The following is a 15,011-nucleotide window of genomic DNA, read 5'->3' as shown; positions in this document are numbered from 1 at the left end:
CATTAGAAATGGATGTAGCCAGACCACAGTGACGAGCTGTATCGACTGGGGTCTCCATCATCTCTCTCCCCGTGTCTTCACAGGCAATTTTGTTAAAGGTCCTTGATGCTTGCAAACTGCTTACTGCGGCTGTAAATACATCTCTCCAGACACTGAATCGATTGCCCAATCTAATTGACGACAGAGGTTGTGAAGATGTTACAGGGGGAGTAGAATGTATATAGACTTGTGCTCCTCCTGTGTGCCACATCTGAATAGAGACTTCTACAGACAGACTGCTGTTTTTCTTAAATTTTACATACTGATGCAGTAATGTTGCATGCAAAATTTACATCTTAAAAAAGACATTAATACCATTAGTTACATTGACTATAATTATACACATCAGGTTATTGAAAGCTTGATTGTATCCCTAAATTACTTTGCACAAACACCCAGATTAATGAGCAGTAAATGTGGTGTTGATGGCTTTTGATGCAGATTCAGACAGATGGTCTGAAAATGCTGTAGCAGTGTGGAGCTAAGAGGAGCCTGCAGGAGAAGCCGCTCCTTTGTCTCTGTCTGAAGGTCCTTGGAGAGAGATGAAGTCCACCTGCATACCAACCTTTGCTGCTATACTTAGTCACCCATCCTTTCATATTCCACAGGGAACGGCCCTTACAATACTGCAGACTAAGACACAGTCAAGTGATGAAAATAAGCAGGAACTTCGCAGTGCAGTGTGGATCAGTGGTTGTTTGTTTAAGCTGGAGCAGATTTGTTTTAGTCAAAAAAAATAAGAGACATAAATCTTGACAGCATTGTCGGGAACATAGATATTAAAGACACTGAAAAAAAGCAGGTGCGTGTTTCTTTAAAGAGATAGCGGCTGACTCAGGTGGATGTGTGTACAGGTGACTGTGATTCTATGGAAGAAATGGGAGTGGCTTTCTTTTGTTGCACCACCTTATTTTGGACAAATGAGACCTCAAACAGAAAGAAAGATAAACGGACACGATGCACGTAATACAGGTCCTGGACCCAAAGTGTAACACAAGTATCTATGCATCAGGGTCACACAGTTAAATATTTGTTTTTTACGCTGAGATTATATCTGCTATACACATGGAATCGTTCTCTGATTCAGCCTTTTTTACTTGTTGGACCACTGGAGAGAGACTCTTCTCAAAGTGCTTTAACAGCAGACAGAATGTCAGACCGAAATAGTAATTATGTTGTCCGAGTGTGTGAGTGTCAACTTGCTTTCTAACCCAGTAATTTGACTTGTATCTCTGCTCCCTTCACAGGTATCACCAGGTTTGATCTCTTGGGAGACTTCGGGAGGTTTAATTGGCTGGGAAACTTTTACATCGTCCTTTCATACAATCTGCTGTTTGCAGTCGTGACGACGCTCTGTCTTGTGCGAAAATTCACCTCAGCAGTACGGGAAGAGCTTCTGAAGGCCTTGGGTAAATTAACCTGTTTGTTTTTCCACTAATCAGCACCTGGTAATATACGACAACAAAATAATTGCATAGTCTTTCAGTGTCCTGCGATGTCTGACGTGCTGTAGAATATAAAGCAATCTATTTCATAATAAGACTTTGACTACTTAATTTCCTCCAAATTTTTTATACCCACAAAGGCTGGGTCTGAAACATTGACAGCACCATCCTTCTCTGTGGCTTTGGTGGGAGATAATGTTTATTCCTCTCAGACAGCACAACCCCGAGTGACAAAATGGAAGAAATTGCAGCGAGATCCAATGTGCTGCGGGACTGACATGTGACAGAGGATGGGGCTAGTCTCAAAGGCTTGTGGTGACAGGCCCGGGATGTTTGATACACAGGATGGGATAGGGTTAGAAAATGTCAGACAGAGGCACTGAGGGGAAAAAAAGCACATCAATACCTCTGTCTAAGTGAAAGTCTGAGGCTTTTTAATGAGATTTCTCTCCCTTATCTCCCCCTGCCCAGGTCTGGATAAATTGCAACTGTCAAACAGCCCCACAGACCCTGAATCTGGGAAGCTCTCGGCCAACGGGCATCAGAAAACTCTGTGAAAGGGACGATAGATCAACACACATACACACTCACGCACACACAAACACACACATACACACACACACACCTTAGCACAGCCAAAGGGAGATTTCGACAGTGCTGCCTGACTGCTGAAAGGTGAAAGGGATTGGAAGGAACTTAATAAACCCGGGCAGTGTCTGACGGATGCTGCAAATGGAGGCTGAGAGCAATTTAGCTTCGTGACATTCCATCCTCTGCGTCTCAGATGGAAGCTGGGACAGAGCCAGGGATGAGACCGAGGAGTGAAATAGACTGGCATCACTGCAGTGACCTTGACGTTGACCTCAACCGCGACTGTGACTTTAAACCACACATCTCTTGCTTCAGGGGTACTCTTCCTTCTCCCCCCTCCCCTAGCATCGCTACTGTTGTCCCTGTACAACCACTGCACTAGACAAGAGCAGGTGAAACACTGCACCTTCTGTCTTTTCTCGAAGTCTTACAAAGTCTAACTAAAAGGCAGTGGGTTCTCTTCCATCACAATGCTCCTCCTCTGTACTCAGTGTAGTAAATAGACCCCCACGATCCAGTTAGATTCATTTTTAATGTCAGTATGTCTGCGGTAAATGGTGTCAGTGATGAAGCATTTGCAGTTTATGGTCTCTTAACATTGGTCTTTGAGCGTTATGTGGACTGATACAGGCATGATAAGGTGTCCATTTGTCATTTTCTTGATTTAAGCTCAAAATGTGAAAATATTGTGAAGCATGAAAGAAGTCATTCATTCACACTCATCACAACCAGAACATAAAACTGCACGGCAATACAATCACATTATATGCATCGGCACCTGAGATTTTAACACTCCTGCTGTCATTTGTCATTTTTACTTGGCTTTACTCAAGTGTGCTTTAACTTTATTGATGATGTCAGTAGTTTGTATGAAGTAGGTTAAGAACTTTTTTTAGGTGCTCTAGATTAGACTTGAGCTATTCTACAAATGGGAATCTATATGGGAGTTTTATCCACTTCGGCACCAACGAGAAGAATGCTTTAGTGAATCCGGAGCTGAAAATTTTATTATGCACATGGTAAGAAAATGTCATCACATTTTTTTGCTCATCCCCAAAAAAAAAAAAATCTTTAAATTCACAGGGCACAGAAAGATTTGTCAAATTGTTTTGTCATTTTTGTAAATGTTGTATTTACATGTACATATTCTATCGTGTTTCATAACTCTTTTTGCATTGTTTGGATGTAAATATCGGGCTCTCGTCGAGCCCACAGAGGGTCTGACTCACTTAGCAATCTGTATTTTGTTGTACATATTTTTTTAATAAACACCTACATCTAATGCAAACCTGTACCAGTCTTCACAAACAGAATGCATGAGTGGAAAAAATGTGCAGCCAGTAGAAGGAAAAACTTGGTGACTCAGGCCCCATTTACATGTTGTTGTATTGCTGCATAATCTTCTGAACTGTGATGTTCTTTGTCTCCAGAACCACCTTAAATGCCTTATACGACAAGCGTCTCGCAGGCTTAGTGTTAAGGTTGTTTGTTGTTCTGTGTTGTATGTTGATGTACATGTACATATGTGTACATGCACATTGTTTGTCTGTAGACAGTTCCACTGTGACCCCCTGTACGCCACCGAATTTTTAGTCTAAAGCCAGCTGGATATAACATACACATTGCTTTTGCTATGAATGTCATCACAGTAGCTCTTAACTAGTGAGAGGCTCCATTTCTTACATTACCCATGAAACTTGAGCACTTGTTAAGATAGGGTCGATTGGTCGAATGGTGTTGTTTTTACGGTGTTATAGATGTGTATCCATGATGATGACAAAAGAAGAGGAAGTAAGATAATTTTGATTTATATATGCATTCAAAGCTTTTATTTCTTAGGACAGGGAATGTTTTACATCAAAGCTGTCTGCCATTGGTTGTTGCTATATTACAAAGACTGGATCTGAAGAAAATTTTTGCAACTCTCAATCACAAATGTTGACGCCACCGTCTCAAATGAGCAAACTGGACCTGAGAATGTTTAGTAAAGAATGAACATGTATACAGTTGGCACCATTCTGAACCCAAAATATGTTTCTATTTGTGCATACTTTACTGGCAGAAACATTTGGTAGATTTTCAGGTACATTAGGTACCATTTAATGTGTTTTTACAGCTATTTTATTGACCATGCTGATCAAAAATAGTCCAAAGTGGTATGGCAAAGCTAAAGGGATGATACTGTATATTGGCAAAAGAGAATTTTAACCGCTGGATGAATTAGTGAAAGTAAAAATAAACGTATGACTTGATCTGGATGAACGACATTATCTCAAATGGCTCAAGGTGGATTTGTTTTTCCAGCTCCATCATAGACTGTGGTAACACTGGACTCTGTGATACTTAGGAGGGAAGTGTTGAACCAATGATAAAACATCACAATCATACAGCTCGCAGGGCCATTTTCTATTCAAGCAAGCTTTTCTGGTTGCCTTTACAGTACCTCTCTGTGTTGTGTGGGGGTTTCAAAAGTTGAGAGTTGGCCTGTACTGTAAGTGAAGCAGCTTTTTTTTTCTGTCTGTACGTCAGTTGGTCTCTGCATGTAATTTTTGGTACATGTTTTGTGAATGTATTTTTTACGATTTCTCAGTTTGCTAAATGTATGTTTTGTTATTTTGATGTTTGTGTGTTTGCAAATAAAAGTAGAAAAATGCTTTGTGAACATCTTTTAATTTCGTCATTTGCCTCGTTTCCACCAAAAGTACCCAGAACTTTCAGTCCCGGGAACTACCTTAAGAATATTAATGGTTCTTCGTCTCCACAGCGATCTTAAGACCCGCAAAGATTATCCAAATTAGTTTGCTGATGTACGAAAGAGCAATTTTTACATTTTACATTTTTGCATGTGACTATATAATCACAATTGTCATCGGTCCATCTTTTAAATGCTTTCTTTTGTAACTCCAAGTGGATCTGTCAATAATAAAAAAAAAACACTTGAAAAACGGTGGCAGAAAGTGTTCAGTGATGCAAGCCCCACCCCAAAGTTTAATTTCCATTTCCTAGTCCCTGGGGAAAGTTCCTGTGGTGGAAACATGGCTATTGTGGCATTCTGGACATCAAAATCAATTGATAGTTGTGTTAAATGAGTAGTGTGGCATTTTGGAAATGTGCTCATTCAATTTCCTACCAAGAGTTGGATGAAAGGATTGTCGCCACTCTTATGTCTGTGCTTGTATAGAATATGGAGCTAGCCGTGACCCAATTAGCTTAGCATAAATACTGTAAACAGGGAGAAATAACTTGTCGGGCGCTGTCCAAAGCGGAAAAATCCTGTCTACAATGATGTAGATTAAACAGTTTGCGATTTCAAAGAGAGGTATATGCCGAAGCTATTTTTTGGGGCCCAAAAGTATGATGCAGTGACTTTCTGCCTGACAACCTTTCCGTAACAAGACTGCAGGAAGTTGCTGCCAACCGGAAACATGTCATGTTTGTTTTTATTTTTATGTACGGATTAAACAAATCAAATACAATGTGTTTTCCATGGGTGGGCGAGGCAGGCTAGTCAGTTCTCCTGGCTTCCCATCCTAATGCTAAGCTAAGGGCCCGGACACACCAGGCCGATGGTCAGATGTCAGGCGGTTGGCACTAGTCGGCCCTTTTTGGCGGCTGACCGAGCATGCAGAATCAGCAGTGGAGCCCGTCGGTTAGAAAAATCACTCTGATTGGCTGTTCAGCTAAGCAAATCGGAGCATAGGAAGAGAAACTGAAAAAACAACAGCCTTTGTCGCTTTGGTATCCATGACTTGACCCATTTTGTGCGGTTTAATTCTGACTATCACCACTTGTTGATATTTAAGGGTACTGCAACAGTCTACTTTCGTCGCCTTAAGGTTAACAGCTCTTGGCTCCAGCTTCATGTTTAACGCACAGACATGAGATCTCCTCATCTGACTCTGAGCAAGAAAGTAAATAAGCAGATTTCCCAAAATGTTGGAACTATTCCTTTAATCTTGTTTTCACTGTAAGATGTCTTAATCATTTTGCTTACAATAAAGGGTCACAAATATTACTTTGTGCCTGGACAGATGAGTTTTTTGTGGTAGACAGATCTGCACACAGGACATGAAGGTCTGCTTTCTGTAGTAAAGGCCTCAAAAGCCTCCAGACAGAGCTGGTGGAAGAGGTGGGAACAGGACAGAAGAACGCTGGGTCTGTGTCGTCCATGGCTGGATGTGTCCTCCTCTGTTCGGAGGCTTGGGCTGCACAAAGCAGTCAGGCAGATGGGGCAGTCCCAGACACCTCTCTGGATCACCTGTCAGAGTAGGGAACAAGGAATAAAAGTAGAATATTTACACCAACAACTGCGGAGTGATGAGGGGTTATACCAGTGACTTTTATCCACTGCCATCCCATTATAAAGAACCAAACCTGTTGGCAACTAACTGACAGGTTTGATCAGACACGAGGTGATAACATGTTTATCAGTGATCCTTATAAAAACAAAGCAACACACGCACAGCTCTGCCAGTGATTAACCTGAGACAGCTTCCTGTATTTAGGGGCCAATCTGCCCCCGCCGTTAAATGTTTCATAATGAGCTGCACTCCTCCGCTTTATAGAGTTTGCACCCGTGAAAAAGGTGCAAGGTATGTGTTGAAAGCACATTCACTGTTTGATACTCCATGTCAAGGCTGAGCCACTCCTGCCTTGTGCTCAACCTTTTCACACCAGATAAAGAAGAAGAAGGGGAAGGGAAAAAAAAAAAGACATCTTCTTTGCACACACCCCACCCCCTCCATGGAAAATGGTACTGGTTGCAATGAAAGCCAACAATGGAGCCTTATGGAACAGCAAATCTTAATGTCTTTTCAATTCCTCCGCGGCAGTCCAGGCGATGAAAAGCCTGCCGTGCATTATCAGACTGGCTCATGTTTTTTGTAAACACGGGGGATTATTAGCCTACCCACTGCCATTCACTTGGTAAAGTGAATGATCACCTCTGGAGAGATGTGTACTTTCTATCCAGCAGCTGTGATGCTGTCGTCCCCATGCAAGCATTAACATGTCAAGGGAAAGGCAAGGCAGGGAGAGGAAGAATCAGACTCGGATTAGATATTTTTAAGGGGCCTTGTTTAATGATTGAGGTGGCTTCGGGTTCAGCAGAGTGCATCGTGTTCCTGACCTGGCTCTGTATTCGCTCCCAGTCGTTCTCCCGAGGTTCGGAGACGTGCTTTCTCTCCAGCTGCTGGAACACTCGTCTGCTTGATGACAGCGAGCGGTTGATATCACTCAGAAAAGCCTCCGTGTCGGTGTGACAGTATCGGACAAAGCTGTCATTCAACTCCTGCAACTAATTAGAAAAACCATTTTAGTGGCACAAAGGAGGCATGTTTCATTCAGATACACAATGGAGTCGTGTTGTCGGCGAAGACTAATTGTGTGTGTGTGTATTGTAATGGCTGAGGCATGCTGACAGGGTGCAGTTGTTAAACAGCCAGATCGATACAGTCACGTCTCCCACTAACATGGAGAATTAATGGAAACCAGTAAAAAGAGGAAGATAGTGCTGGGAAACATGGAAACACACGCATCTCTGACACTTTTTCTGTCTGGGTATTTTATAGATTGATTCCAGACGTAGGATGTTCAAACTGGACTACTTTTAGAGCGACAAATAAACATAATGTTATTCCAGGCAGAGTGAAGAAGGGACTGAAACAGCATTTAGATATTCATGTTGGAAAATAAGCAGAAAGTGTAATTTAGCTGCTAACTGAATGAATAAAATTAGTTACATTTTTGGTTTTGGTATTTTTTTTCAGATTTTCACTCATGACCTCGGTCTTTCAACAACCAATTTCCTCCATCCGGTCACATCTTCCATTCTCGAACTGACCGATTTTTTAAATACTTTCTCTCCGGTGTCTGTCCTCCCAGAACTCATCTGTCTTCTCCCATTTACAGCAGCTGTTGCTAGGCAACAATTAACGCCTGCATATGCGCGTTTAGATCCAAAACATGCTCAACAGTCAATGAAGAGGCTATTTATATATGCATAAGTTAAACGGCACCGTGCGTTTGACCAATTAACGTGAGCAACAGCATCTCCGCAGTGAAATGATGACAACTGAACGGTCTCCATGACAACCGAGCAAACTGCCTTCACCGATGGAAGACCATGAGATGTGGGTGAAAGGTCTGGAAAAAACAGTAAGTGGACCTTGGGATACAAAGTCTTCAGGTAAACATTTTCAGTAGTTCAATGACTTAAGTGATAACATTTGTTGGATTAATCTGCTGATTTTTCCCGATAAATTGACTGTTTGGTCTATAAAAGACAGAAAAAAGCAGCAACATCTTCACAACTGAGAAATCGAAACTATGGAATATTTGGCTTTTGTGTGAAAAATTAAATAGGCGATAATTCAATAATGATTTCTACATTAATATGTTGCACTACATCTGGGAAAAGTGCTGCAAAACGTCACTAAGAATAGAATTAGTCATAACACCTGCTTGCACACATGTACATGTTTTCTCCATCTATGACTCACCTACACACACACACACACACATACAAATACAAACCCCGTCCCTTCGCCTGTCACAGTGGCATCAGAATTGCTTTACAGCTAGGCTTTTATCACTAATTAAACAACTGTTGACCATTGGGATGGAGGGTTTTATGAGCCTGGCTGACTTTTCGACAGTCAAGGCAAACAGTGCAGCCTCTGGTGAACTTTGCCTTGCTCCGCAGGAGATGCAGATGGCAGAGAGGACACAGTGGGGGGAAGAGGAGGTGGAGCGCAGAGGTGTTATCTCACGGCAATCCATCTAGATGTCGGTAGTGTCCCCCTTAATGTGTTGACTCAGGGTCGGACCTCAGATGCACGTAAAAATTGAAAGCTGGGCATCGGGATCAGCTGATAAGATTTCTGAAACTGACCTGATACGTGGGAGTTTTTTTTTCTCTTCTCTTCAGGGAACACCTGTGGCTTCGCGGTACAAAGATGCTTTATTGCCTCCTGCTATCACGGGCAAAACAGAAAGAATAGGTTGCTCCGTCTCACACAGGTCCCAGCCCGGCACTAACATGCCTGTTTGCATTACAGTCAGCTAAGCAAATAAGTCTTCCCCTTGAAAATCAAGTCAATCAGACCTGTCAGCGCTGTGTTGCGCAGCTCAAAGCTCTTGAAGATCATCCTCAGTGTGACAAAAGACATGAGACAATCTCATGACCACCCACAACCACTGAATCACACAACTTGAATGTAAAGTGGCTGACAGCGTCTATGACTCCATCCTGAGCGTGTTAGACCCGGACACGGCCTAATGTGTTAGAACACAGTTAATTGGCTCAGTAAATGCTGTCTTTGTTTACGTGACGTGTTAAAGGCACGGTTTACAGGCGAGATGATAGAGACTGACAGGGGGATGGGTAGGACACTCCGACCCTTGCAACACATTATAAGTGTGGCCCTCACGCGTTTGTCACTTTTGCTTAATCAGCCTCCTTGAAGCGAAGGAGCACTCTGCATGATTAGACCACCCTACATGGAAATAAACAGGGCCTGTTCTTTAAGACATCGGACATACAGAGCATGTTGGAGCTATGGGTGTTTTAGACGACTCTGAAAAACTGATGTTTGGTGTGGAGAAATGGTGTCCAGTCTCATCTTTGGTCATCCAAGGCCTCGGTTGGGGGAGGTTCACTAGGTGGCAATGTTCCCTTTTCCTGAGAGCCGCCATGAAGGCAACACAGCCTCAGAGTCAAACAAACCCATCCACTGGCTCCTCTTGAGGCCACTTTTGAATAATCCTTCCATCGAGTCCAGTCGTTGCATGATTAATAGCTTTGAACTAGAGAACAAAGCCTGAAATGACAACCTGCGTCAGGTGTCCAAACAACCTGGTCAACCTCACCTCTTCAACCTTCACCATCCGACCCAGAAAGAGAGCTACACACACGCGTGCACACACACACACACACACAACAGACATACATAGATAGATGAAGGAAGACCAGACCCAAACATGCACAGGAGACATCATGCTTTTGTGTTGGCCCTGGAATGTCCAGACTGTTTGTCTCAAACACAAAACTCTCTCCACATTAGTGGACAAACAGTGTATGATTCACAAAGCATCAAAGGAGCTTGAGAGGGTGAGAGCAGGTGAAGAAGGTGTGTGTGTGTGTGTGTGTGTGTGTGTGTGTGTGTGTGTGTGTGTGTGTAGGTTAGCAGTGGGGTCAGTGAGTCCCTGAAACCCATGTCTCAACCCTAAAGATGTGATGTTTGTCACAGGCTTTATTTGACCGACTCTTGACCGACCGAGTCTTTAAGGAAAAAGACTTATGTGAACTTATTTACACTCAGAGTGATCTCAAGAAGCATGATTGATCGATAAGACTCTGATGTGATCATTACAGATTTGAAGTCCAAACTCACCTTTTCTTCAAAGAATTTACGCCGCAGCCGTTTGTCTTTTGGGCATATAGATCTTCTCAATTTTTGGTATCTTTTTCGAGCAACATAGCCTCGCCAGCACGCTTGAATTCTACACAAACACACAAAATGCATTCAAACAGAACAAAGAAACAATGATGAGACCATGCTCTCAAAACCGTTCAAAATTTAAGGGTATAAGTTTACAAAAACGTGGCAAAAGTGAAGATTTGGAGAGATTTGAAGAATATATTGTATCTACTGATTGCCATTAGCTTCTTGGTAGAGCTAATTTCATGTATTTAAAATGAGATGGCATTATTTTTTTATATGTACAACCCCCCCTCCGAAACTTTAAACTGTCTCTCTAATCTACACTGCGTGGATCTACCCAGGTGCAGCAGTTTGACGACGTGAGCGTGACAACAGCATGCTGCGCGTCTGCTTTGTAAATGCTGCGCTTGTTAAGTCAATTAAAGCAATTTGGCTTTGTATCATGGGCTCTATTTATCGGCTTTAATTTTATTATTAGCTGATACCCAATGATTTAAATTTCCCATTATCAGGCCAATAATTATCAGCTTAAAAATCCTATTATATACAGTATAAAACATATATATTTGAGGATGCTTGTTCCTTCAGCGCTGGGTGAAAGACGCTGTTTTGCACCTTCACATGGTGAGACTGCGGATTGAATTGTTTTTGTGCAATACTATGAATGTGATGTCTGTATGTATTGTGTGTATATGTCTGAATGTGTTTGTATTATGCTTTTCTTCGGTCTAGTGCCTGTACCTGGTGGCACTCTGGTGTTTGAAGAGTTGAGCTGCATCGTGGATCACCCGTGTCTCATACTGCTCCTTCCTGCACATCGGGCAGCACTTCCTCCCAGAAAACCTCTCGAAGGCCTGCACGCATGCTCTGTGGAACACGTGAGAACAAGACAGCAACACCTAAACAGAAACGGTGGCATAAGTTATCAATCGATCGACCGGACAGGAATTGGCCTGTCAGTGTCGGATATATCCGATTCTTCCGGTCACATTTACACATATATCACCCCCAATGGGACTGCCAGCCCGAACTGAAAGAAAGAAACTAAATATTTAATGTTATTTACCAAAAATATGTGCGCTATTTTCAAGTCAACATGAAAGTCTTTACTGCTCACATGTCAATTGCAGCACATTACAGACAGACTCCTTCTGTTTTTACCTTTCCAATAAGAGTCTCAGATATACCAGTATACACTGAGTAAATGCTTATAAGAGTGAGCTTAAATTCGATGAGACATTTTAGTAACAGGCCATTAAAATAGCTTTCAACATGTTATTTTTATCAGTTATTTAATAGTCAGTGTTTTATTACGAACATTCGATTGAATTTTTCATAAAAAAAATCAGAATCAGCCGAAATTGGAATCAGCAGGTCGGCAAAAATCAGAAATCGGCATCGGTTCATCTCTAACATCCGCTCCAATTTTAAGAGTTTAGATTTCGCTCGTCTCCACAGGATGCTGCTAGACGTGTATTGGTTTTCAGGTTTTCTTTAAGTGCTCAGGAAGGCTCTAACACAGTATACAGTCTGTGCACATGTGGTGTGAACCTTAAGCCCTGCTAAATCTGTGTGAACTCATGCACGTATGTGAATGTGTGTATCTGCTCTTAAGTGTTATTTGCTGAGGAGGACAGAGGGAGTCAGCATGACCCCCGGTGGGCCGGCTGGGACCTGGACTATAGTCTCCTCTACCTGTGAGAGGGACTCTTTTATCGTCTGAAAGGAGACAGCCACAGCTATGGGGCTTGGCACACAAACCAGTTTACTCAGATCTCTAGAGGGTAGGGGGGAGGCATATTGATTTCCCATTGTTTTTGGCCTGACCAACACACTCCATCACCAGTGAAAGGGCCCCCTGCAGTGTACAATTTCCAGGAGCTCGACAAGCCATTAGACCACAGAGAAATTTCACTTCTTCTCACTGCGCTCTGAGGCTACAAGCTACAGTTTATGGACAGCCATACAAAAGATAAATGGGAAAAAATGTCACGGAAAGCAGAGGGACATTTTCTTTTCCAAATTTATGGTTGGTGTTGAAATAGTACGAGCTGGATAGAGAATATTTCTGTCCACACAACTGCTGCTGTAAGCATTTTTAATTGTCATATTAATGCTTGAATGCAACACAAGACCGAAGCACACAAATGCATTGTTACAACATGAAGGCTTGCAGGAAAATGCCAAATCAACAAAGATTCCCTCTTGTCACTTTCCCTTGTTAGCAGGCTCTAATTAACTTTTTTTTTCCTCCTCCTGAGTCAAACTAATATTTACACGTGCATCTATGGCAACTGTGCTTTGTGAGGCCGCCTATTCTAGTCCCGCATTCTTGAGGAGATTGGCATCTTAAAAGGGGATCGGAAAGGTGTAAAAGACTGAATGACCCTCACAGTAACACACTGATTGCTACATCATCACGTCACAGTTGAGTTCCAAGGCAGTATGGGCAAATTTGTACAGTTGTCTACACAGATTAGAACATACAGGAACTGCAGGGGGAGGTGGGAGAGGCGGGGGGCTTTGTGTGTGTGTGTCCATGTGTGTATACGGAAATACAGGTTTCCCTGAGGACAGACAGAAGATTGGAAACATGTAAGAAAGAGGTCTCTCGCAGAGTATTAACAGTAGCTGCTGTGTTGGGGGAATACCTGAGGCTGAAGGAGAAACTCCTCCCTGCACACTGCACAGGGCTGAGCTGATTCCCCCTGCTGAATAGACCTCGCCTTGACCCGAGTCCACTCGTCCTCTGTGAGTCGTCCTGCAGGGGAGGCCACCAAACCCAGCTTCTGAGCTAAAAGAAACAAGAAAAATTCTGGTTATATATTCATGGGTTGCATAATTAAAGTCGCTCCAAATGTTACTTTTACCCAATGTTAAAGGAGGCGGAGCAGCATCCAGCACATATTCTCCATCTTCTTCTCTACGCAGACCCCTTTCTTCCACTCTTCCTCTCCCTTGTGGATCTCTGGGCGCTTTCCTTTTCAATCTCAGCAGCGGGTCAGAAAGTGAGATACCCTGCTGCAGCAGGCTGCGTGTGATGTGGTCGTGAAAGGCAACCGAGTTGATCACCAACTTGTTGCCAGCTTTAGATGTCGAACCCTGTGAAATAAGATACGAATCCTCATCACTGCATTCATGTACAGTGATGCATGAGGCACAACAAAACTTTATATCCCTGGCAAAGTAGTAGCAGCAAAATGGAGGAAAAAATGACTGCATGGGCAAACGGATAAAGTTAAAATTGTCAAAGATAATTCACTATTTCAGTAATGCGTGTTAAATAAATTACTTCTTTATTTACTCATAAATTAGAAAATATATCAATTGCTTTCAATGTAAACTGAACTGTGACGAGCTCTCCCAGGTGTTTGCTAACTACCTTATTAAGCTAGCAGGTGCAGACAACAGGACAACGCAACTTTGTACTTCTAACGACACTATAGTTTCTCACCAACTACGAATAAAGTCTAAAGACTAAATGTACCACTAACAACAAACCCTGACGAGATGTCTGCCTTTCATTTTCATCCAAATTAGCACATTTTAATGTCTTAACAAATCAACAAAGTGCTGCTAAAATCCAAACCTTCCGCATTGCCATCCTATCAACGCAGTGTTTGAGCGGTTTCTAGGCAACCAGTCCATGTCCCGCCTCCGCTCGATGCCAGAGCCTCGTCGCTGTCTCTCATTGGCTGAGCTGAGACCTCCAGGTTAGCTGATTGGTTATTGTCTCCACACTAAAAACACCACAAATTCAACAGTGTGATATGTTTGATGTCTTTATGTGATAATTATGTAATACTTTAAATCTCTCAAGTGCCTGTTAAAGCCTCCCTGTGTCTCTAATTATGTTTTGTAATATTATTTTTTTATAATGTTCAAATGATATTTTATGGAATGGGGTTGCGAGTACAATAACAAGTACATAAGCCACAGAGAAAACAAATTAGTAATATCCTATGTAACCTTTTCATAAATCAACCAAAGTGAAACACACAATATGAGGGAAGAATAAATGGTGTGTCAACACTGCGCCCCTGCATGGTAACATTTTGAGGTATTTGTACTTTACTTGAGTACTTCTGTGTTATGTGACTCTACTGCTACTCCAAACCCCAGAGAGGAATATTGTACCATTGTAAGTTACTTGGTGGATTCATAAATTAGATTGTACATTTGTTTTAAAGACATTATGGATGGTTGTTGATAAACAGTGTTGTAAAAAGTACTTGAGTGTCATACTTGAGTAAAAGTAAAGATACTGGGTTAAAATATTACTTTGGTAAAAGTTAAAGTCACTTATACAAATAGTACTTGTCTTAAATTATCAGATATTAATACAATTCTGATCACCCATCTTGCATATTGTAGGATCGGATATTCAGCATTTTTCTGATTATCAGAACCAGAGGTATAATTTATCAGATTGACAATGAAATTAATCAATTAAAAAATGTGCTTATCAAATAAATGTAGAGAGTAAAAAGAA

The 15,011-nt window shown here is 42.0% G+C and overlaps 2 protein-coding genes across 3 annotated transcripts in view; one reads left to right on the top strand and one right to left on the bottom strand.

The window, feature by feature from the left end:
* lmbr1 (limb development membrane protein 1) overlaps positions 1 to 4,728 on the top strand; it is a 35,701-nt gene extending 30,973 nt beyond the window's left edge. The window contains exons 16-17 of the mRNA XM_084340289.1: positions 1,287 to 1,448; positions 1,956 to 4,728. Of these exons, the coding sequence (XP_084196415.1) occupies positions 1,287 to 1,448; positions 1,956 to 2,041 (248 nt within the window). The 3' untranslated portion in view covers positions 2,042 to 4,728. The remainder of the gene's footprint in view (positions 1 to 1,286; positions 1,449 to 1,955) is intronic.
* rnf32 (ring finger protein 32) lies at positions 4,729 to 14,168 on the bottom strand. Of its 2 annotated transcripts, XM_084340291.1 has the most exons (8): positions 14,109 to 14,168; positions 13,390 to 13,621; positions 13,171 to 13,313; positions 11,261 to 11,418; positions 10,469 to 10,577; positions 7,204 to 7,371; positions 6,070 to 6,333; positions 4,729 to 4,988 (listed from the first exon to the last, which is right to left on the bottom strand). In XM_084340291.1, the coding sequence occupies exons 1-7, from the start codon at positions 14,121 to 14,123 to the stop codon at positions 6,088 to 6,090; spliced, it is 1,071 nt and encodes a 356-aa protein (XP_084196417.1). In that variant the 5' UTR covers positions 14,124 to 14,168; the 3' UTR covers positions 4,729 to 4,988; positions 6,070 to 6,087. The 2 variants fall into 2 exon arrangements, with proteins under 2 accessions (XP_084196417.1, XP_084196416.1); XM_084340290.1 differs by lacking the exon at positions 4,729 to 4,988 and having other exon boundaries at positions 6,010 to 6,333.
* Positions 14,169 to 15,011: the final 843 nt, after the last annotated feature.

Source organism: Pagrus pagrus (genome assembly GCF_965226575.1).
Source record: "Pagrus pagrus genome assembly, chromosome: 20".
Classification (NCBI taxonomy): Eukaryota; Metazoa; Chordata; class Actinopteri; order Spariformes; family Sparidae; genus Pagrus; species Pagrus pagrus.
Note: the sequence above shows the minus strand (reverse complement) of the source record. Positions and strands in the feature narration are given on the sequence as shown.

What these genes read in the sequence shown, in the direction of transcription:
- rnf32 (XM_084340291.1), bottom strand. An exon ending in AAACACCAGAGTGCCACCAG is followed by an intron (nt 10,578 to 11,260) that starts GTACAGGCACTA and finishes GTGTTTGTGTAG; the next exon opens with AATTCAAGCGTGCTGGCGAG. An exon ending in GGGAGCGAATACAGAGCCAG is followed by an intron (nt 6,334 to 7,203) that starts GTCAGGAACACG and finishes CTACTCTGACAG; the next exon opens with GTGATCCAGAGAGGTGTCTG.